Source organism: Acomys minous (assembly GCF_964271855.1).
Source record: "Acomys minous genome assembly, chromosome: 11".
Classification (NCBI taxonomy): domain Eukaryota; kingdom Metazoa; phylum Chordata; class Mammalia; order Rodentia; family Muridae; genus Acomys; species Acomys minous.
In genome coordinates this window covers 75,320,725-75,345,498 of record NC_140492.1, presented here as the reverse complement: position 1 = coordinate 75,345,498, position 24,774 = coordinate 75,320,725, and the positions used below count along the sequence as shown (strand labels likewise).

The following is a 24,774-nucleotide window of genomic DNA, read 5'->3' as shown; positions in this document are numbered from 1 at the left end:
ATTTACACCCATGTACTTGTGGAACTCAGACAACAACCCAGTCAACCCTTTCCTTCTGTCCTGTGGACCCTGGGGCTCACACTTGGCTTTCAGGCTTTGGTGAGTGCCTTACCTGTTGGTCCATCGCAAATTCCTCTTGCTATATTTTAACTCAGCTCTCGGCCCTTTGCATTTCACCTTTAAGTCCTGCTACATGTCTGAAGTCATCATTTTAATGGCTAGCATTACCAGCTCAATACAGTTCTTACAAGCCCCACGTTCAGATTTTAGTTGGACTTTTATCTCCACAGCAGTCTCCAGCAGTCTAGAGCCTAGACACTCTATGTAGCGCCCTTATTCTGGATAAACCTGATTCTTTCCTCTTCTTTTTGCTTAACTACTCATTCAGTTCCTGTGCTTCCTTCCTGTATGTGGAAAGTCTAAATAAAAATTAAGGTAGGCCTGAGAGATGGATTAGCTGCTCTTCTAGAGAACCCCGGTTCAATTCCCAGCATCCACATGGCACTTTACAGCCGTCTGTACCTCCAGTTCCAGGGGGTCTGACAGATATGACATTGATAGATCACACAGACATGAGTGCAGGCAAAACGGCACTGCACTTTTTTTTTTCTTTTTAAAGAAAAGCTAAGTTAGATTCAAGTTCAGATTTTGGCAGGACTGCTTCTTGAGGCTTAGGAGCACCTGGAGTGTGCTACATGTCATCCACTGTCATCTTCCCAGTGGTTTCAGCATCACGGTGATGCTCTGAACCAGTTACAGCATTAGGAGTTACAGGCAGCCATTTGTTTGTTTCTCCACACTTACAACTTCAGTGGTAGAGTTACACCGTGATGACAAGTGTGGCTTCACAAGCAGAGCAGTTTTATTAACTGTTAGTTATTATTTATTAACTAGTTAATAGTGCATGCCTGTTACAGAAGCACCCGAGAGACAGAGGCAGGGGAATCACAAGTCAGGGCCATCCTGTGGTGCCTGAGTCGGGTGAGAGTTTTGCATTTTTAAAAAGGTATTTTGGAACAACACAATGAGGAAAAATGAAGCACCATTGTCTGATTTTTGTAAAAAATGGTATTAATTCATTGATTTTTTTTTTTAATATTTTGATCATATTCACCTCCAACTCCTCTAACTAGCTCCTCTTGGATTCACACAGATGCGCCCCCCCCCCAGTCCAACAGTGTGCCCTCCCCCCCTTTTTTTTTATCAATCCACTTATTCAAATTTATTCTGCAATATTTATTTCTGGGTATGGGAGAATCCATCAATGTGTAGTCAACCCAGCAGAAGCTCCACCCTTAACCGTCTCTTCCTCCTAGAGAAGTCAGCAGCTGTCCATAGCTCCTCAGTGAGAGGTGGGAGCTCGTGAACCCCTTCCCATGACGTGATAGAATGTTGGCAGGCTTCCTCAGATCTTGTGTAGGAAAACTCCTGCAGCTGCCATGAGTTCATGAGTTAGCAGTCTCTGTGTCCAGAAAATGCAGTTTTGATCTAGTCCCTCCCTGACTCTGGCTCTGACATCTTTCTGCCTCTTCTGAGATGCTCCCTGAGCCTGGCGGTGGGGGGTGATATAGATGTCCCGTTTGTGGCGAGGCCACTCCTCAGGTACTACTGCCTGCATTTTGATTCTGTGTTAACCACCATCCACTGCGCAAAGAAGTTCTGATGAAGTCAGAGATGTACATACTGATTTTTAAAGTAAGTAGTTTAATGCTATGACTAAGTGTAACAATAAATTTTAGTTAGCATTTAAGTACATTGAATTTGTATATATGCTTTTAAATTAAGAGCTACATTATAGATTTGGCAAGATTGGCTCAGCAGGTAAAGGTACCTACCAGCAAATGGTAACCTGAGTTCAGTCCCAGGCCCCATGTGGTAGAAGCAGAGAACTGGTTCCCATTATTTGTCCTGTTTGCTGTAACACACACACGCACGCACGCACATCCATTTTACGTATCATTGCTTCAACCATTGTCTTAGTTATTCTTCTATTGCAATGCAGAGAGACAGAGAGAAGGGGAGATGATAGATAGATAGATGATTGATAGATAGATAAATAGACAGATAGACAGATAGATAGACAGATAGATAGACAGACAGACAGACAGACAGACAGATAGATAGATAGGCAGGCAGTGCATATGCCACAGTGTATAGGTGGAGATCAGAGGAGAGCTTTTAGGAGTCTTCCCACCATGTGGGTCCCATGGACTGGACTCAGGTCCTCAGGCTGAGAGACAGGAATCCCTACCCACTGAGCCGTTTTGCCAGCCACACACAAATAATTCTTAAAACATTTAAAGGACTGAAACATACAAAGTATATTCTTTGACCACAGTGACATTAAGTTAGAAATCAACAGTTGATGGAAATTTGGGATGTCTAAATGTATTTCTCAGTAGCTAACTAATTAATTCCCTATTTCTAAAATCATTAGGACAAACAAGAAATTATAAGGGAGGTCAGGTAGTATTTCTATCTGAGCCAAAAATAATATTTTTTTAAAAAGCTGGGTGTGTGAGATGAAGCTGAAGCAGGTTTAAAGAGAAGTTTGTATCTTCTAATGACTTGAGGGAAAAAAAAGGATAATTTTGTAATCTAAAACTTTCTTACATGAATAATAAATAGCTTCACACAAAGAAATCCCCAAACCAAGAAGCCTCAATATTGAACTTTATCAAATATATTGAATACTTCATACTGTATATTTAATAAACTAACTCAGAACTAAAACTGTGAATTTCAAAGCTCATTCTCTGGACCATACACAGCAGTGAGGTGTGGAGTCCCTGCTCTCACTGCCGTGCGTGTTTCGGGGACCAGATCAGGTTGACAGGATTGACAGCAAGCACAGCACTCACCGAGCCATCAAAAAAGGCCGGTCAGAGCAATTTGATAAAATACAATACTCATTTCTGGCAAAGTCATCTGTGTAAAGACAGCAGTAAGCAAATATTTAATCCTAAAAGCCCGAATGCCTTCCTCCTGTGGTTGGGAACAAGACAAGTATTTGTGTCTTCTTTGCTCAGATTCAGCATAATCCCGGAGGTGCTAAACAGTACAGGCAAGCAGGAAAAGGATTTAAAGGACAAATGGATTTTTAACTATTAGCTTTTTTATTTTCCCTTTAATTATATTTAAACTTCTCTTACTTTTTCCCCTTCCTTTTTATTTCTCTTTTAACAATTTAAAACAACACATTTTCTCTTCTTTCCTTAAACTGTATATCTGATTGCTTTTCTTTTTTTAATATTTGAGTTTATAATATAATTAGAGTATTTCTCCCTTCCCCTTTCTTCCCTCCATACCCTAACATTATCCCACCTTGCTCTCTTTCAAATGCATGGCCTCTTCTTTCATTAGTTGTTATTGCATGCACATATACATATACATATCTATTCCTAAATATAGTCTGCACAGTCCATGTGGTCCCACTTGTATGGATGTGTTGTCAGGGCTGACCACTGGATACTGGATAACCCATCGGTGTGCTCTTTCCTGGGGAAGAGTGTTTCTCTCGCTCTCAGTGTTCCTGAGTTGTCTGTAGTTCTTGGTGTGGTGTGGAGGCCTGTGGGCTTTTCCCACCCACTACTGCGTGTGAGTTGGTGTCGTCCTTGACCAGCTCAGGTCTGGGTAGTCATGTTGGTGAGATTTTGTGGGAAAGTCGGCATAATCTCACAGCACACTCCCTCTTCTTGCTTCTCATTAACAGTGTTTTCATTAACACCGTCACAATTTAGTGGCTTTATTCTACAATATATAAAATGTACTTTTCCATTGCTGCAGAAAAACACTGACTTAAAGATACTTTTAGGAAGAGTTTATTTGTGTTATACTTTCAGGTCCCAGTCTATCATTGAGGTAATTCAGGGCAGAAAATCAGGTAGGAGCTTGGAGCAGCTGGCTCACTCCCAGGCACATGCTTAGCTACTTCTAATATGAGCCAAGACCATCTGCCCAGGGAGTGGTGTTGCCCACAGTAGACTGAGCCTTACATCAGTTAGCAATCAACACAGCGCCCCACAGCCATACCCACAGGTGGACCAAGACAATTCCTCACTGAAGGCTTTTCTCTTAGGCGACTCTAGGCTGTGCAAGGTGACAATTTTAACTAGGACACCAGCGCTAGAGGTGGATGAAATTTTCCTTGTAGTTTTCAGTGACTTAAGAGTATATACTCTGAGAAGATATAGTCAATCATGTTTCCCTAATTTGTATGTGTGGTAATTAACATCAGTTAGGAATGCTTTTATCTTAAAACTTTAGAATTAATAAATAAGTAAAAACTTTAGAATTTGCCTTTTTATACCTTTTTCTTTTTTCAATTTGTTTTTATTTGTTATTGTTGTGTATGTGTGGGTGCAGTATACTCGTGTCCCTGTGCTTGTGTGGAAGTCAAAATACAGGTTTTTGACTCTGTTCCCTCCTTCCACTGTGCACTATGGGGGAATTCTTCGTTACTTTGTAATTAGTAATCACTGGAGCATACAAAATACATGTTCAACACATGTCGCTTTATCTCTTTTTCTTAGGAGTCCATATGTCACACAATTAAACCTTCTGGAAAGTGTGTACACAATGTTCCGGAAGGATGACCTGCCTTCAAATGTCACTCGCCAGGCGTTTGTAGATCGCTCTCTCCTCACCTTATTGGGTCACTGTGACTTGGACACACTGAAAGAGTTCTTTAACAGAATTGTGGTGGAAGCCATTGACGTGTTGAAGTCCAGGTTTACAAAGGTATATCTTACACAGTAGTAAAGAGATTGGTTGGCACTGTGTGTGTAGCAGATGGACTCTTGTTCAAGGAGCATCTGCTCTGTATCCAATAGCAATCTGGCCACAGGGATCCACTTTCCTATAGCAAGTGACTGGCAACATGGTGGCTTAGAATAACAAAGGTGGCTCTGTGTGGGTGCGCAGGTCTGTGTTCAGTTACACGAGGTCAGAGTCATGTTCACAGGCCACACTCTTTCCTTGTTCTCCCAGGCCGCGCCAGTTTCTGACATCCCGAGGTCTGCACCTGTTTCTCTTCCCCTGTATCATGTTGCCCTTTCTTGTCTGTCACTTGCATATGACTTGATTTAGGGCCAACTTGGTAAATCCAGTCTAGCCACCCTGCCTTGATATATTCAACTTAATAATGACTGTAGGACCCCTTTGGTTATATGAAAAGTTAACTTCTAAGGACTGGGCATCATCTGGACAACTTAGTTCAGTAATGGTGGGGTACCATTCAGCCCTTCTGAGAAGCCTGTTGGTAAATACAAATAACCAAATAGCTCATAATAAATAAAAGTATCGAAATGGGTGAAATTTATATTTTGTGTTTTGCATTTTCACCAATGGCTTCAATAGACTTGATACATCTTATAGTCTGGGCTTACTGTGTGGACATTTTGTGTTACTTCCCTGTTTTACGCGGAATGACATCAGTTCTGTTTCCACATTGGAAATCCTGGACAAACAGGCCACTCTCTTATTGAAGTGATTTGCCTCTTTGTTAAGAATGTTTTCTACATGAATGGCATTAAGAATGAAATTTGATGGTTTGAAAATGATTTTTTAATGTTTGATAAGACAAAAGATGTTGCATTTTTTTTTTCAGCTAAATGAATTTACCTTTGATACTCAAATCACCAAGAAGATGTGCTATTACAAGATGCTAGCTGTGATGTATTCTCGTCTTTCAAAAAATGATGTTCACTCCAAAGAATCTAAGATTAATCAAGCTTTCCATGGCTCCTGTGTCGCAGAAGGAAATGAGCTTACAAAGATACTTCTTAAGTAAGAGCTTACTTCATTTGTGGTTATGTTTGATTTGTTAATCCTTGGGGGAATTACGCAGTTTCATTTTTGGCTTTATGGATTTCTTTATCTTTGGTCTATGTATATGAATGTTTTCCTGTCTTTGTATATGCACCATGTATGTACCTAGTAACTGGAGGTCAGGAGAAGGCATCAGATTCCCTAGAAATGTAGTTATAGATGGTTGTGAGCCATCATGTGGGTGACGGGAATTGGACTTCTGACCTCTGCAATAACAAAATGTATTAACTGCTGTCCTTCTCTCTAGCCCTTGGGGTACATTTATTTTTAAATGCATCTATATACTGTGAATTAAATGTCTTAGATAAGTAAAGTGCTTTTATTTCTTACATACAAAGTACTTATGTGGAGTTTATTGTGTTGTTGGGCAACAGGTGCTTATCTTTTATTAAATGTGTATGTGTGTCTGTGAGACTGTAAGGCATGTGTGTCTGTGAGACTGTAAGGCATGTGTGTCTGTGAGACTGTATGCCATGTGTGTTTGTGAGACTGTAAGGCATGTGTGTGTGTGAGACTGTAAGGCATGTGTGTCTGTGAGACTGTAAGGCATGTGTGTCTGTGAGACTGTATGCCATGTGTGTCTGTGAGACTGTAAGGCATGTGTGTCTGTGAGACTGTAAGGCATGTGTGTCTGTGAGACTGTATGCCATGTGTGTCTGTGAGACTGTAAGGCATGTGTGTCTGTGAGACTGTATGTCATGTGTGTGTGTGAGACTGTATGCCATGTGTGTCTGTGAGACTGTATGTCATGTGTGTGTGTGAGACTGTATGTCATGTATGTCTGTGAGACTGTATGCAGTGTGTGTCTGTGAGACTGTATGCAGTGTGTATCTGTGAGACTGTATGCCATGTGTGTGTGGGCACCTTCAGAGGCCAGAAGGTGTCAGATTCCCTGTATAGTGAGAGCTGAGCCAGGTAGTCTCATAGTGCTCTCATCAGCTACATGCTTATGTTTTATAAAGAATAAAATTCTTCTCTGGAGGTCAGTGATAGTGCTTGCCTCTCTCACTGGGCAAGGGCTCAAATTTAAACTCCTGAATATCTTTCACAATTTTTTTAACCACTTCCCCTTAGAATGGACTAGTATGCTAATATATTTTAGTGTCATGAATCACAGAATTCTTGCCCTTCCTGGACTGTGTCACTTTATGGGGTTAGTACTCCACACTTCCTGCAGAATGTCCAGTGGATCTAAGGAACACTCACCATCTTGCGGGAGCATTACTGGCTCAGAAAGAAAGAGGGAAGCCAGCAAGGGAAGTTAACAGGAGGTGCCTCACTTCCCAAATTTTTATTGCATTCACACCCTCCTGATAATGCTACTCGGTTTTCTAAGAGCAGACTCCTCTCTGCTTATAATGTCCGCATAGATTTCTCCTCTAAGCTAATTTACATTTCAACATTCTGTTTACATCATGCACAGTGGCATTCATCTGGGGTCTGGTTATTCTTGGGACTTTCTTAGGTAGGAAAGCTCTTGATCACAGGAATTAAAGCTCTCCTTTCCCCAACAACACTGTGAGATGCTTCCTGTTAAGAACTTCCATACCTTCTACACAGACACACACACACACACCCCACAAACAAACAAACACCTTAGCTCAGGTCTTTGTTAGTACCTTAGCTTTGCTTTCCTATGTTGTGTGTTCTTTCTTAACACTGTTATCAGGAGTGTGTACATGGCCCTTGCTATGCGATGTTGCTGTGCTCATTTGTATATCCCTAATGCCTACTGCTGTGCTGGCAGAAGCTTTGCACTTAAGATTGGCTGAACTGAATTAGACCGTATTGTAAGCTGATGCACAGCTTGACTCTGCTCTGCAGGTTGTGCCACGATGCATTTACAGAGAATATGGCAGGGGAGAACCAGTTGCTCGAGAGAAGGCGACTCTATCACTGCGCTGCATACAACTGTGCCATTTCTGTGATATGCTGTGTCTTCAATGAATTAAAATTTTACCAAGGTTTTTTGTTTAGTGAAAAACCAGAAAAGGTGAGTGTTCAGGGACGTTTGTAGCTGGTGTTTGCTACGCTGTGGGTCCTTTCTCTCTTCCACCCTTCTTCACCCCTTCACTTCTTCCCTCTCAACCCCAAACACTAAATAGGAGAGAAAAAAGGATGGTGGAGAAACTGGGTGTTGTCGCCGTTAGACTACTTCCTGCTGATTAGGGGTGTCGAGGTCCTTGGGGCAAGTTTGATCTTCGCCCAGGGTATCTAATTTCTTACTTTCATTTTTTTGTGCACAACTACTTCACAAATAGCAACCAACAGCATCCAACCACCAACCAGCCACATACCTTATACAGGCTCTAGAATATTTATATCTCCTCTGAAAAGTCCCCAGAATTCCAAATGTCACACACTTGCAGAAACTGTCTGCAACTGGCAAAATCACACCCCTGCCAGAACTCAAGGCAAGTCACAGTCACCTGCTGTGAAGCAGCCCCATACCCCACACCTGGAATTAAAATAGAAACATATTCCCATAACATTTCTGTGGGGTTTTTTTGTTTTGTTTTTTTCCTTTTCAAGACAGGGTTTCTCTGTGTAGCCTTGGCTGTACAGGACTTGCTTTGTAGACCAGGCTGGCCTCAAACACACAGAGATCTTCCTGCCTCTGCCTCTGCCTCCCCAAGTGCTGGGATTAAAGGCATGTGCCATTACGCCTGGCCATCATTTCTGTGTTTTTTAAAGAAACCAAAATTCCAAAATTCCCACTAGGACATACCCTGTAGCTGACTGACATTGTAGGCTTGTAACAGTTCAACAATCATCACTTAAAATGTATAGCATATTTCTCACCTTCCTATGTTAAATATAGGGGAACATGCTTCTCTGTGATTGCGGGTAGAGAGTGGAACTGGGGATGGAAGTGAGCATCCTTGAGAGGTGTGTTCTCATGTACCCCAGCTTTGCCTCAGGTTCACTGTGTGACTTCGTATGGCCTTAGGCTTCTGGTCGGAAGACCATGCAGGAGTGCTCCCACCTCCCAGGAGATCACAGGTGTCTGTCCCTGTGCCCTGACTGTGTGAAACCGAGGGTATGGCCCGGAGTCTTGTACGGCTAGGCCAGTGCTACCAATTGACTCACGCCCCCAGTCATCTGTGACTTATCAAGTAGAATTATTCCTTTAGTAGTTAGTGATAAAGTCAGATCTTTTCATATAGGTTTTTCTTTTTATAGAACTTGTTTATTTTTGAAAATCTGATAGACCTGAAGCGCTGCTATACATTTCCTATAGAAGTTGAGGTAAGTAAAATTCTCAATTTTGTTTCTAAATTAAAAATACTATCAAACAACTCTCAAGTCCCAGTATCTGTCCTCATTCCCGCTGAGTGGAGTCTCTCAGAAGACATGTATGTTGGACTAATATCCACCTATAAGTGAGTGTATACCATGAGTATCTTTCTGGGTCTGGGTTACCTCACTCAGGATGATCTTTTCTAGTTCCATCGATTTGCCTGAAATTTTCAATATTTCCTTGTTTTTAATAGCTGAGTCGTATTCCATTGTGTAAATGTACCATAGTTTCTTTATCCATTTTTCAGTATAGGTTGTTTCCAGGTTCTGGCTTTTACCAAAAAAAAAAAAAAAAAAAAAAGGGCTGATATGAACATAGTTAAGCAACTGTCCTTGTTGTATGATGGAGCATCTTTTGGTTATATGCTGAGGAGTGATATAGCTGGGTCTTGAGGCAGCACTAATTTTCTGAGAAAACACCAGATTGATTTCCAAAGTGGTTATACAAGTTTGCACTCCCACCACCAATGGAGGTGTGTTCCCCTTTCTCCATATCCTCACCAGCATGTGCTGTCACTTGAGTTTTTGATCTTTATAATAAATAGTAATAGCTGAATAGATTATAAAATATTATACTTTATCCACACATTACATGCCGATTATAATCCCCTCACTCTTATCTTCTCATTTCCACACTCCCTCCCTCTTCTGCCCTGTTCCCGTCCCCTAGACTTTTGACCAGGCCGGGGAGGTGCTCTTACACTACTCTCTGGCACACCCTATCAGGTCTCATCAGGATGACCTGCATTTCCTCTGTGTTGCCTGCAAGGCTGTGCTGCCAAGGGACAGTGATCAAATCCTGGGCACCAGAGTGCATGTCAGAAGTCCCCCGAACTTGGAGAATCAACATTGGCTACATCTGAACAGGGGGGGGGGTCTAGGTTCTCTGCATGCATTGTCCTTGGTTGGTGTATCAGTTTGTCGGGGGATAGAGGGAGGGGAGGGCACCCCTGTGTCCAGATCTGTTGGTCGTGATGGTCTCCCTGTGGAGCTCCTGACCCTCCTGGTCCTTCCATGCCCACACTGTTTCTTCTCTGGATTATGAAGGAAAGACAATGCCAATACAAGGACCGTGCCAATTTCTGAGTGATTTTCCCTAATCAAAAACTTAGGATTTATACTGATGGATTTGACCCTAGTAGGGTAATCTGGACAATGTGGAAGTCAGAGGAATGGCTGGCACTTTGCTCTGGCAGATGGGACACCTTTGGTTTTATCTAGGCTCTTCTTGCAGCCTCAGCAAACAGTGGGTGAAATGACAGCTACTGCGTGCATGTCCCATCCCACTGCAAATGGGGAGATGGGCAAAGCACTAAGCTTCATTTCATGAGCTGTCCATTCCCTCACAGCTGTTGGCCTGCCTGTGTCACAGTGTCTCATCCATGCTCCAGAAGTTTAGAGTAAGAATAGGATGTTTTTCCCTAGGCATATGTTGAAAAAAATGAGAAAAGACAAAATCTATCAGGTTTGTCCTTGCATGGACACTTGCTATGTTACCTTGCAAAGCACTGTAAGGTGCTATATAGTATATGGCAGCTCTACAGTTGAGGAAACTTAGTCTCAAAGGCCAAGTGACAGCTCTCAATAACATAAGCCTGTGAAAGCACCAAAGCAGAGATTCATACTTGAGGTAAGTATTTCAATCCGGTTAAGGGAGAGCTTTGGGAAAGGCTGTACTTGTAAACACACATTTTTTTAAAGGATGGTTTTGAATATCTTTAAATTTACAAAAATGCCTCTTTTACTTAGTAATGCGGAGTATGTAGATTATTACTAAAAAAAATGTAACCATGATTCTAAAACACTGTAAATTATATATTTGTTTTGTCTAATAGGTTCCTATGGAAAGAAAGAAAAAGTACATTGAAATTAGGAAAGAGGCCAGGGTTGCAGCAAATGAGGCTTCAGGTAGGACACTTTCAGAATGATCTAGAGTGCTTCTAGTAGTTGATACTTGTTTTGAAAATGAGAAAATAGTGGCCAGCAAGATGCCTCAGTGAATAAAAAGTTTGGCCTTCATAATCCTTATGACCCTAGTTTAAATCCTGGAACCTGTATAAAAAAGCTCAATGCCGTACTATCAGTGCTCTTCCAGACAGGGGGCATAACACCCAGATGCTCACCAGCCAGCTGGCAACCAGTGTGCAGGAGAGAGCCTTCTCCTGAGAAGGTATTCTCTGACCTGCACTCACACATCATGGCACACACACAAGCACAGCATGAAAACACATAATGATGATTTGGGGTTTTTTTTTTTGTTTTTTGTTTTTTGAGACATGGTTTCAGTATATACTCCAGGCCGCCCTATAACTCACTATGTATACCAGGCTGGCCTTGAACTCATGGATCGGCCTGCCACTGCCTCCATAGTTCTGGGATTAAAGGTATGTACCACCATGTCCAGCAATATGTATTTTTAATTAAAAAAAATTTAAATACTTCAAACATTGAAATTTAGCTTGCCTATTCTTTTCCTCATGTGGCAGCTGATGTATTTCTTTGTTTGAATATGAGTTACATTCTTGTTATATAGATTCAGAGATCTGTGTCAAAATGTAAGCCCTAGGCTAGGTGTGGTGGCACACGGGAGACAGAGGCAGGTAGATCTCTGAGTTCATGTCCACCCTGGTCCACAAAGCAAGTTTCCAGACATCCAGAGGTACACAGAGAATCCTTGTCTCAAAAAACTAACAAGTAAGCCCTGCCATTATTCCACTCCCTTGTAAATTTCCCAGCATCTTGCGCCTCCTTCAGAATAGAGGTGCTGCCTGGCACAGCTGCTATTCTTTCTGCTCCCCATGCCACGCCAGCACCACAGCCCTGTGGACCCTTAGCTAGACTGCCGTTAGCCCACTAGTCTTCTCAGCTGTAGTAATGACGTGCCTCAGGGCATTTTATTTGACACCAGCTTACCAACAAGGCTGTGCCTGGCCTCCCTGAGTAAACTTGATCTTCTGTCCTCACGTGCTCCTTGTTTTGATATGTATGCTTATTTATTTTTTATAACTTTTATTATTTTTAATTTGAAGATAAAATGTGGATCTGTTTTCTAAATCCCTACAGTCCTTTGTACAGATTAGCAAAATCTTCCTATATCTGTGTTATATTTGATGAGCAAAATGTACAACATGAAAATTATTAAAAATCGCATCCAGTTTAACTAGATTTTTTTGTGTGCATGACAGTAGAGAGCGGCAAAAGCAAGGGAAACTGTTTCCTGTGTTCCTATTGCTAATCTGTACAATGGGCTGTCACAGGCTTGATGAAAACCTTGACTGAAGTATCCTTTAATCTCAATGTTATCTTAATCCTGAGAAACATATTTATTATCAGCTGTATGTGGGTAGAGATATATTTCCTTTCTGTTTATTTTTTAGGCGGTCCTCATTATATGTCTTCGTTGTCATATTTGGCAGACAGTAGCCTCAGTGAAGAAATGAGTCAATTTGATTTCTCAACTGGAGTTCATAGCTATTCATACGGCTCTCAAGACCGTAAACCTACCAGTGGCCATTATCAGAGACGGGTGATGACATTTCCCATACTAAGAGTCTTGTTAAAGTTTATAAAGAAAATTGCTGTTGTACCCCGTAATTACTATGGAATCAGTTTGCTGTCAGCCTCAGTAGCCCATAATAATGTTGATTTGGAGAATTTCAAGCTCTAAGCCAGGTCTTTCACTGTTAACTCAGCATTCATATTTCATCAGTTAGAGGTCAGGACCCCACAGGGGTGACCATACAGGCAGCTGAGGTCAAGACAACAGAGATGGCTAAACTGGGGTGTGACCTCAGGGGAAGGGCCTTGGCAGATGAGAGCTGTGAAGAGACATGATGACCATGGCAGCTCTTATAACTGGGGCTGGCCTACAGTCTCCGAGGCTTACTCCATCATCCTCACTGTGGGAAGCATGGCAGCATGCAGGCAGACATGGTCCTGGAGGAGGAGCTGAGAGCGCTACATCTTGATATGCAGGCAGCAGAAGGAGACTGTCATATTGCCTCCAACAAGGCCACCTTCTGACAGTGCTACTCCCCAGGAGCCTGTGGCGGCCATTTTCTTTCAAAACGCCTCATGAGCTAAGGAATGCAAGGAAACCTTGAAGCTCTGTCTACTTTTTTAGTTTCAAATTAAAACATATGAAGTGTATTTTATATTATTACCAAATTATCATTTCCAGCTCGATTTTGTTGTTTTTAAGCTATTGTCCCTTAAATGGGCTTCTCATGTCCACCAGCTTTTAACAGCCGCGCCTGTATTGCTGGGCTCTTCTTCACAGGAGCATCAGGATCCCATGGTCCAGGCCGACATGCTGGACTTAGAGATGGATGAAGTCAATCAACATGAGTGCATGGCGACCATGACAGCCCTGATTAAACACATGCAGAGAAACCTGATCACACCCAGGGAAGAAGAAGTAATTGTCTCCTAATCTTATGTTTTCTTTCAATATTATCCATTGGTGTCACTTTAGGGACTAACTAACTTTTCATATTGATTCATTGCACATTAAAGGGGTTAATCTTCACATCTTTCTCACTTTCTTATGATAGCAAAATATGACATTCTTATGTTTTACTTCAGGGTTCAGTGCCAAAAGATCTCCCACCTTGGATGAAATTTCTTCATGACAAACTAGGAAATATATCAGTTTCTTTAAATATCCGTCTCTTCTTAGCCAAGCTTGTTATTAATACAGAAGAGGTATGTAATTTTTTAAAAATTTCTTAACAGTTCTGCGCAGTTCTGAGAATCTGTTTTGAAAGCACCACAGCAAATGAAGCTTTAAAGAATTAGAACATGGTGGGCTGGAGAAATAGCTCAGCAGCTAAGAGCACTGGCTACTCTTCCAGAGGACCTAGGTTCGGTTCCCAGCACCCACATGGCAGCTCACAGCTGTCTGTAACTCCGCTTCCAAGGGGATCCAACACCCTAACACAGACATACCTGCAGGCAAAACACCAATGCTCATAAACTAAAAATAATATATAATAATAATAATTTCTAAAGATATACAGGAGTCTGTGTCAATGACAAGAAATAATAACAAAATTAAATAATAATAAAAAAGAGAAACAGAACATGGAATTGTTCTCACAATTAGCCAACAACATTTAGACAGTTTTTTGAAACCCTTTTCTCAAACTGTTGTCTGGAGTTAGAAGTGAACTTTCTTTACAGCATGTTTCGCTCCCTTCTAAGGCTGTAAGCCTTATTCACTGTTGCAGATAAATAGGTGAAAACTCTCCTGTTAACTATATGTAAAATGCTATCTTTATCTAGGCAGTAGGTAAAAGTATTAGTTTTCTGCATATAACACATGTCAGAAAGATATTCTTGCCACCAGAAGTACTTCTGTCCCAAGATGACAGTGAGGCTTGTACAATGGCTCCGCAGGCCAGCCGTCCAAGGTCCCGTGTCTCGGGTCTGGTGCCTCTGATCCTGTACTGACACCAGGCATTTTCGACATGGAATTGGTGTTCTTACGTTCACATCCCCTCCATGCTGTTTCTGTCTTCAAATCTTTTTCTTGAGGACTCAGTGTGTGAGATTGCAGCCTACTTTAATGCCTCATTTTGATTAATTACCTGTGCAATCTCCAAATAAGGCCATTTTCTGAAAGGTTTTTGAGGACAGCAGATTTTGGGGGAGCATACAGTTCAGCCCATAATATTTGGGACCATAAATGATTTCTAGTTCATTTTATTCCACATGCTGATTTAATAGCTGCCATTATTGGGCATTCTTTGATTTCTTGGAGCTAATAGGAAAGCCTCTTACACTGCCACCCTGCATTTACAGGAGTGAAGGTGAAGGCCTGAGAAATTTCTTGGGCAAGTCCCAAGAACCTGCTGTACTTGTGTCTGGAGCCCGTATTCCAAAGGATATAACCCAGAGAGTTCCACGTTACAGAACTAACTTACATTTCCATAGGTTTTTAACATTTCAGCCTTTAGGTGTTTGCTATACTGTAATACAATAATAAAGGATTTTATATGTGTACAGTTATAGTAAAACTACATACATAAAGTATGCTAGATACTTTTCTTCTCATGGGCATATCCTTGAAAAGGAGAAGATGGAAAAATTAAGAATATAGTTTGGATTATAGTCTTCTGTTTTCTCCACCAAAATGGCATTCTGCAATTTCGAAAATAATTCATTGGAATTTAGTGTATGGATATGCTTATTTAGATGCCAGAGATCTCTAATATGTGTTTATTACCTGGGTGTGGTGGTGCACACCTTTAGTTCAGAACTCAGGGAGGCAGCAGCAAGAGGATCTCTGTGAGTTCGAGGACAGCCAAGGCTACACAGAGAAACCCTATCTCCAAAAATTAAAGGGGGGGAAATAGGGGTTGTTTAGAACAGAGTGACACAAAACATAGGAAGAAATTAAAATATTTACATACTTGTGTTTCTGATTGTCATAACCTTATTTCTCATTTTTATGCATGTGCATAATTTCTGTAACTATATATTACTAGGACAGAATTATTGAGTTTAAGTAGTGAGATGCACTCAGTCTATTTCCATTGAGTTATTTAAGAGTTCTTGAGGTGATTCAGTGTAAATTGAATCCTATTAGCTTTTGTAAATGGAAGTCATAAAATACCAGCTGAGGGAGAATATATTTTTTGTATTAATACTCCAGCCTTGAGAACAATTATCTATACTTGGCGTTTAAATTCTCTCTTCAGGTCTTTCGCCCTTACGCAAAGCACTGGCTCGGCCCCTTGCTACAGCTGGCTGTTTCTGAGAACAGTGGAGAAGGAGTTCACTACATGGTGGTGGAAATAGTAGTCACCGTTCTCTCCTGGACAGGCATGGCCACACCTACGGTGAACAACACTGTGTCTCTTATGTAGTAATAGCATTCCGTGCTGATGCCCTACTGTGGGATTGCAGATGCTGCTGCTTAGCTGTAGTTCACTACTATAACGCACCTACGCTCCTGTGTCACTGCTTACTTTTGTCTACCTTGGTAGTCCACTGCCCTTGCCTTTCTTACTAAGCTGTTGGAGGTTTGTTTTGTTTATTGCTTTTAATTGCTGGGAAATTAGAAACTATTAAGTTAAGATTGTCTCTGTAATTGAGGACATCTTCTGTGCTTCAGGTCCCTATATTTGGGGGCGCTTACTTGTTAGCTTATTGATTTTTCACAGTGTTGATTATTATCTGTGAAATTGTTAAGAGTGACGGCCAAGTAACTGCCATTGCACAACACTTCTTAGAGCAGCTGGTGCACTCCGTAGTAGGTTGGCGTGGAGAGCTTTGATTTGGAAACATGAGCTCTGGTAGTATACAAAGAGTTTCACATAAGTTCATCACATGTACCATCCTTAATATATACTTGTGTAGCTTTTTCATGTGTTTGTGTCTGGATGTTCCTGTTGTGTTGATTTCATTGACTCAGATAGAGGGAGGCAAGAGAAGGGCTGAGAGCCAAAGTATGGAAGTTCCTAGTGAAACACGTTTGACTGATTCCCTTGCCACCTTATATCCCGTCTCAGTGGAGGTACCTGGAGAGGACCTCTGTCAGGGACCTCAGAGCCGGAAGTGGATCTCTGAGCAACAATACAAACAGCATGGCCAACCAGGGCCTGAGCCCCCGACTGTGGTGAACCCCGACTGTAGCTCCCCCTGAGGCCGCAGTGCATCGACTGTGCCCACACCTAAGCATCCACATCCTTGGCACCTTCCAAGAAGTGATGATGTCTGTAGTGAGCACTGAAAACCACATGTGGTTTAACCAGAAACTAGATTCCTCGTGTAAATGCTCGATTTCTTTTAGAGCTGGGTATCTGGATTACTGCGAAGCCTAGGCATGGCAGTGCATCCTTATAATTCCACTACTTCCAAGGTACTGCTAGGAGGTTCACTAGTTCAAGGGCAACCTCAGCTATATAGAAAGGTTTAAGCTAGCTTGTGCTACATGGAAGCCTGTTTCAAAACAGTAGCAAAATGGGGGTAGGGTGAGATGTTCTTCCAGAATGGAATGTTATATGTCTTAAAACATTTCAATGTGTTTTCAGGGGGTCCCTAAGGATGAAGTGTTAGCAAATCGATTGCTTCACTTTCTAATGAAAGAAGTCTTCCATCCCAAAAGAGCTGTGTTCAGACACAACCTTGAAATTATTAAAACGCTCGTGGAATGCTGGAAGGACTGCCTTTCCATCCCTTACGGGTAGGGATTTGCTAGTGTTTACAGTATTGCTTAGAAAAAGGTCAAAGCTCAAGGTTTTGTTTTTGTTTGGTTTGATTTGGTTTGGTTTGGTTTGGTTTTTCAAGACAGGGTTTCTCTGTGTAGCCTTGGCTGTCCTGGACTCACTTTGTAGACCAGGCTGGCAACGAACTCACAGTGATCCACCTGCCTCTGCCTTCCGAGTGCTGGGATTAAAGGCATGTGCCACCACGCCCGGCTTCAAAGCTCAAGTTTTAAATGGCAACCTCAATGAAGTAAAATTATATGAATTGTCAGGAATATAATTTTTAAGGGATTACCAAAACCAAAAATAATCATAGTAATAAATGAAATAGATTCCATTTGTAAGGTAAAGTTTGCTATTGATAAAACCACAACTCCAGAGTTTGACACCAGAAGCGCCTCTGGATGCTCGGTGCCTCCCGTGGTTCCCAGTGTCTTTTTCAGCCCTCCCGTCACGTTCACTCCACACTGGGCAGCTGGCGTGACTGCCCTGCACTGCCCCCGCCTAGGGTAACTCATAGGCTTAGTTTGATGCCATTAACCTTGCCTAAAGCAAGCTAAAACTTTCAGAAAAAGTTAACTACTAACTGACAGGATTGGGACAAATAATGAGAGTAGGTAAGAAGTGGCAAGTGGGTGTTGACAAACAGGGTAGAAACAGGAAAGGGCCAAGTGTTCCTCGTACTATTTAGCCAAAAGTTTACTCTAGGAAATGCTCTTTCTTCCTATTTCTCATTCATTGTGTAACTACCTATGATTTCTCCCCTATGCTGTGTTACAGGTTAATATTTGAAAAATTTTCCCATAAGGACCCAAATTCTAAGGATAACTCTGTAGGAATTCAATTATTAGGCATTGTAATAGCTAATAACTTGCCTCCCTATGACCCAAAATGTGATATAACAAGTACCAAGTAAGTACTGTACTTTTTGTTTTATTCTTTCATAGAGTCTCTAGATTTTATTTTCAGATGTAGTACTAATATATCTAAGGACCAGGCCGATATTAGAAGTTCTTGCAGCTAAAATTATAAGCCTGAGTGTATATGCCATTTGGAAGGAGAAATATATCTAAAGTGAAGAAGGAATGTAAGTTAAAAAAAAATTAATTGGAGCTAGCAAGATGGCTCAAGAGCAAAGGTGCTTGCAGCCAAGCCTGATGGATGGAGTTCAGTCCCTGGGACCCACATGATAGAGGAGAATCAGCTCTCCCGAGTTGTTCCCAGACCTCCACATATGCTGTGGCCTAAAGATACTAAATAAGTAAGTGTAATGAAACAATTACATTAAATAGTGCTTTTCTGTATATCTATAAACAGAAGTTGTTAGGTATTTTCTTTTTCCTTTCTTTTTAATCTCCCTCTATCTCTCCTCTCCTCTCCTCCCTCCTTCTCTTACCCACTTTCCCTCTCTCTCCCACACCGCCCTCTCTTTCCCTCCCTGCACCCCCTCCTCCTCACGCCCTCTTTCCCTCTCTACCTCCCTCGTTCCCTCCCTGTAACCCCCTCTCTCTCCCACCCTTCCCTCCTTGCAGCCCCCCTCTCCCTCCCTCCTTTCTTCATTACTTTATGCTTTGTTCCCTTGAGACCAATGCTGTCCCTGAACCTGAAATTTGCCCTCATCCATGTTGGATGGCCAGCCAGCTGCTGGGATATGCTTGTCATTGCCCTCAATACTAACATTAGAGTCTTTGGTGTTCATCCTGTCTTAAATGATGGTGAGCACATATTCAGAATGGGGTCGTGTGATATGTGGAGGAAAGAGGCTGTAGCCAGTTAGTTTACAGCACAACAAAGTCTATTGGTCTCTCTGGATTGCCTAGAACTTGCTTTGTAGACCAGTCTGGTCTCAAATTCACAGAGGTCCCCCTGCCTGTCTGTCCAAGTGTTGGGATTAAAGATGTGTACCACCGTGCCTAGCTCCTTGCCCTTCTCTTTAGGATTTTTTCAGTCGATGTCCATATGACATTCCAGGTTTAGCCATGCACTCCATCTGGCGTGGTGGTGGTGGTAGCGTGCAATTTCAATTCTGATTGGCTCACACTGTTGCTGTCGATAGTGTGGGTTCAGACCTAAGGCAGCCAGTAGCTAAGCTCCTCACCAGGACTTACCGCAAAGAGGCTATAAAGGCCAAGAGTTAATGTGTTGTTTTTTGAGTATTACCTTTCCCGCTGTGAGCATTGTTTGCCTGTAGATGGCTTATGACAGGAAGTCCTAGTCTTAGATGTTTCCTCCTTTTTCTCCTGCAGTTTTCTGCTGTGGCCACAGGGTTTAGTGCATCTTTCCTACTGCAGTGATGACCTGGGATGGACAGTAGACATTCATCATTATGAAGCCTGAGCCCATCTATCTATGTTCATGCACATTTAAATCTATATTTAAGTAATTAGCGTCACATTTTATATTTATATTTTCTCAATTTGCCTATGCGACATGAGGAGGAGGATTGTTACATTTTTGTGTCAAACATCACAGTGGATTGTTTTATGCCATTTTCTCTGTTCTTTTTAGGTATTTTGAAGCTTTAGTGAATAACATGTCCTTTGTGAAGTATAAAGAAGTCTATGCAGCTGCAGCAGAAGTTCTAGGACTTACTCTTCAACATCTTACTGAGAGGAAACATGTGAGTGCTGCACAGCACACTGGTGATTGTGATTACTCTGTATCCTCCTTGAGGCAAAGTGGGGGACAGTAGGGCACTGCCTCCTGTTGGCACCGCACTGCTCGTGCTGGGATGCTGTGTAGGGACTGATGTGTGGGGGAGTGGAATGCACTTGCCTCGAGTGCACAGGACACCGCCCATCCAGCAGCACTGAAGCGGAGTTCCTGCTGCTTTCTGCTTGTGCCACTCCTTCCTAGGGCCCAGGGACAGTGTGAAAGGGTGAAAGGAAGTGTACAAGACTGGGAGAGAGGGTAGAGGGCTAGGAAATGCCATTCCCTAGCATCATTAAAACTGCCGTAATCATTAACTCAGATCAACAGTGGTTTGCACCGAGCTTATTAGCAAGCAGTCACGGAAGGGCTCATAGTGCCACACACTTTACTTCTGAACTATTCATTGGCTAATGATAAGATTTGGGAGATGGAGAATCACTGACATTAGTAGTGTACCTTTTGCTGAGCCCACCAGGCCCCAACAGATAGCTCTAAGACTGTGATCACACAAATGTTTTTGACTTATTAGTCACAAAACAAAATGAATGTAGGTAAGAACCTAAGGATAACCTTGTTAGGACATGATTTTAATGTCCTTGATTGTTAGGTTTAAATGTGTAATTTTATTTTTTTTATTTTTTATTTTTTTACTCTTCACCACATATTAGGAAGTCACAGTGGAGTCCTAGTTCTGTTTTCTCACTTCTCAGATTTCTGCTTAACATATACTTTGGCTTACATTGTTTTATGAATTAAATTTTGTATGGGTTTAGTGTAAGAATCTGAAAGATGAAATGAAACCTAAATATGGTGGCTCCAAGTCTCTCCACCAAGCCACTCTCAACACCCTCATGCTGGCGCTCATCAGGAGTGTGTCTTCTCTTTGCTTAATCCATACTGTTCTTTTTTCACTTGATAAACTGACCATCTCATCCTATCACCAGATTAAATACTTTCAATGAAAAGATCCATCTTAGGCCAGGCACTACTCCATGCTGATCTGGCGTCTCAGCCCTAAAAGATATAGTAAGTTTGTGTTGAAAAACTATTCATTTAACCTTCATGCCTTTAAACAATTATAATGATCTTCTGTATTTGTGAGGAGACACAAATGAAATGAGTATTTTCATGACTTACACAAGTTTTCCTGGAGTACATTATCTACACTGAGTACTTGCTTATAAAGACTTCGACGTTAGTTCTAGACCCTAGAGACACAGCTGGGAACATAGGCCACATTTCTGCTCTGAGAGAGGGAACCTACAATATACAGCAGTTAATAATGAATGATAAACAGACTGTGATGTGTGTAGAAAGGCTGTGATGGAGTCTTTTGAGCTAGAGTTCAGTGTGAGTATTTAACCAAGGTACCCAACATAAAATGTATCTTGAACTGTATTGGGTAAACATCAAACTAAAACTAATTATATCTTTTTAGAGGACTTGCAATGTTTTTATGTCAGAGGGAACGCAGAGCATTGGATCATAGCACAGATCATAACCTTGAACATCTTCTTTGGATCAACTTAATTAAAATACATTTCAGTTTCAGCACTTAACATAATGTTCCACTTTTGTGTGTTTGAAAGGAAACTTAATTTTTCAGGTGCTAGCAGAGTCAGTATGTGAACTGGTTGTAAAACAACTAAAGCAACATCAAAACAGTATGGAAGACAAATTTATTGTATGCTTAAACAAAGTAGTGAAGGGCTTCCCTCCTCTTGCTGACAGGTAAGGGACAATACCAGGAGGTATGACATACGGGTAGGTGGTAAGGGGGAGTATCAGGATGTATCTTCTCATGAACTCCACCACTTACCCAGGTTCTTGAATGCTTTGTTCTTCCTGCTGCCAAAATTTCATGGAGTAATGAAGACGCTTTGTCTGGAAGTCGTGCTTTGTCGAGCAGAGGAGATTACAGGCCTGTACTTAGAGTTAAAGAGTAAGGATTTTCTTCAAGTCATGAGACATAGGTAAGTGAATATCAGGCCTCGCTGCCTAGAATACAACTAGATCACAAAATATTCACTTGGCTGTGTATCTCCTTTAACTACGGATGTTCACGAGAAGCGTATTTGTGAAATGTCAACTCGAGAGGTAAAAGTGATAAGAATGTAGGAGTGACATGAGCCGATCACAGCCCCTCCGTTTCTGGAGCCTCGGATAGCCACATCCAGTCTCATCCTTGCATATTGCTCACACAAATGAATAGCACTGTTGTAATGTGGTACTTTGGGCTATCGTTTGATTTGTGCATGGCTTTTGGTTCTATACTTATTTTGACAGGCAAGAGCCTTTTTTTTTTTTTTAAAGATTTTATTTTATGTATAAGCGTAACATCTGCATGTATACCTGTGTGCCAGAAGAGGGCCTCAAATCTCATTATAGATGGTTGTGAGCCACCATGTGGTTGCTGGGGATTGAACTCAGGACCCCTGGAAGAGCAGACAGTGCTCTTATCCACTGAGCCATCTCTCCAGCCCCCAAGAGTCTTCTTATGCCAAAATTGTTTATATCTTTTCAAAGTTGCAATAGAGTAGAAAGTAATTTTAAAATAGAGCAGTTGCCCCCTTATTTCTCTGTCCTCCTACATTTGTGACTTTTATGTATCTCACAGGAATAAAATACTGGTAAGAACGGAATGTTCTGTTAACGAACAGTGAGTGTCATTATGCTCTGCTCGCCTTCAGTACATGCTTAAAGCTAACTGCTTTCAGGAACAGGATGAGATCCTCAGATAAGGAAGTACACTTTTGCTGGTTTAGGACTCAGGCGCACTTAGATCACTGTCTGACATACTATATTACACCTGAAGTGCTTTTGTCCCAAGCCCTTCATGTTTTTAGCTTATTTTGTCTGTTACCATCGGTTTCTTTAAATGAAATTTATTTTGAAATAATCTTGTAGCTACAAAAAACATTAAAAGATACTGTACAAAATTCCCAGATATCCTTCACCTGTTCTCCTTTTATGTGATCATGGTAATCACAATCACAATCACAATTGTTAAAACTAAGAAATTAACATTACTATGAATAAACTAGTCCGCCTTTCTTTTCTCACCTCTACAAAAATTCAGTGTGCTTTATCCATGATGTTATCTGACCCTGGATTTTTTGTTGTGATGTTTTGGATGAATGCTTCAAGCCTCCCATTGACTGTTAATCACTCAGATTCACAGTCTTACATTCTCGTCTTCCTGGTTGCATGTGCCTAGAACTCATCAGTTTCTTCCTGGGTGACTACTTGTGGTAGGAGAGCTGTTCAGTTGTATGTGGTAGACTTTTATGATTCCTGTTTTAAAGTAGCTTTTATGTATTCTTTGACAGTTTTGCATCCAGGCGCGCGCGCGCGTGCGCGCGCGCGCACACACACACACACACACACACACACACACACACACACACACACCTATATATAATGTCTTTTGATAAGAATCACTCCCAATCCTCGTTGTTCTCTTTCCGTTGCCAGTAGAACCATCTTACTAATATGCCTCTCCACTCCATCTTTCATATTTTCTCTTGCTCGCTCGCCTCACCTTTTAAATAGTCCATGGAGTTTAACTTGTATGTTACATGGATGTGGAGTTACTTACTAGGTTATGAGCACCTTATTAATGATTGTACCACTGGAAAAAAAAATTGCTTCATCTCCCCCAGAAACTGCTAACTATCAACTATTTCTCAGCTAGGGGTGGAATGTCATGAGCTCCCCCATAGCTTCCAATGATAGCGTAGTCATAGGTTCAGTCTTGTGCAAGTAGGGATAGCTTCCGTGAGCATTCTTCCCTGTCCTGTGGTTCTTAATGGTCTTTCTACTCTTGGTCAATGATGCTTCCCAATACTTGGGCAGGAGGGGCGGGGCCATGTAGCTATCCTGGTTAGGACTAACCAACAACAGTCATTTCTGAGCACGTTGACCATTTGTGAGTCTGTATTAACTATTATCTATTACAAAAAGAAACTTTTCTGGCCAAGATTGAGGGCGTCATTAATCTGTGGGTTCAAACATAAATATTTAGATAGTGTCTATTATTTCTTAAAACAACAAAGTATAAGTTTTCCCCTAGGGCCTATGACCTCCATAGCAATGAGCTTTTGACAAGGTTTATAGTACAGGCATGGATTCCTTCTTATGAGCAGGCCTCAGACTCATCAGAAAGCAGTTGATTTAGCCCTGTAGCATTCATACAGTCTTGTACCATTGGCCACATCTTGCCTTACATGTGGAGTCTACTACTACTACTACATGTTGGGTAGAACCAATGGTAACTCTTCTTCTTCAGTGGCCTGGGTAGCATAGCACCTTCCAGAACTATAAAAGCTAGCCAGTAGGGAGGAAGTTTGTAAGTCAGGTCCAGTTTAATTTCTCTATGTCCTGTAATAGAAGTGTATGATATTTCAGCAGTAGAGTCTTACCATCTAGTTCTAGTGGGCAACTAAGTATACTAGCAACAACTTGTAGTATTCTAACGTTTTCTAGAGCATCCTTGACCATCACAGCATAGGGAGGTAGCCTACGCCTGCCACTTGGATTTTCACTTACATATTTAAGCAGTATTGTCACCCATCCAGTGTACCTCCATTCAAACTCTTTTTTAAAAATCTGCTTTTGGGGATGGTGGTGGCACATGCCTTTAAACCCAGCACTTGGGAGGCAGAGGCAGATGGATCTCTGTGAGTTCAAGACTACGCTAATCTACAAAGGAAGTTCCAGGACAGCAAAGGCTTTACAAAGAAACCCTGTTTTGCAAAACCAAAACAAGCAAACAAACAAAAAC

General features: G+C 41.5%; 1 protein-coding gene across 2 annotated transcripts in view; it reads left to right on the top strand.

Annotated features, from left to right (window-relative positions):
* Nucleotides 1-24,774, top strand: part of PRKDC (protein kinase, DNA-activated, catalytic subunit) — a 180,032-nt gene that overhangs the window by 86,865 nt on the left and 68,393 nt on the right. For both annotated transcript variants that reach the window (XM_084802475.1, XM_084802476.1), the window contains 14 exons: nt 4,533-4,740; nt 5,609-5,787; nt 7,654-7,822; nt 9,013-9,078; nt 10,965-11,037; nt 12,507-12,655; nt 13,409-13,546; nt 13,714-13,833; nt 15,831-15,971; nt 17,166-17,317; nt 18,120-18,251; nt 19,848-19,959; nt 21,598-21,722; nt 21,815-21,964. In XM_084802475.1, the coding sequence (XP_084658601.1) occupies nt 4,533-4,740; nt 5,609-5,787; nt 7,654-7,822; nt 9,013-9,078; nt 10,965-11,037; nt 12,507-12,655; nt 13,409-13,546; nt 13,714-13,833; nt 15,831-15,971; nt 17,166-17,317; nt 18,120-18,251; nt 19,848-19,959; nt 21,598-21,722; nt 21,815-21,964 (1,914 nt within the window). The remainder of the gene's footprint in view (nt 1-4,532; nt 4,741-5,608; nt 5,788-7,653; nt 7,823-9,012; nt 9,079-10,964; nt 11,038-12,506; nt 12,656-13,408; nt 13,547-13,713; nt 13,834-15,830; nt 15,972-17,165; nt 17,318-18,119; nt 18,252-19,847; nt 19,960-21,597; nt 21,723-21,814; nt 21,965-24,774) is intronic.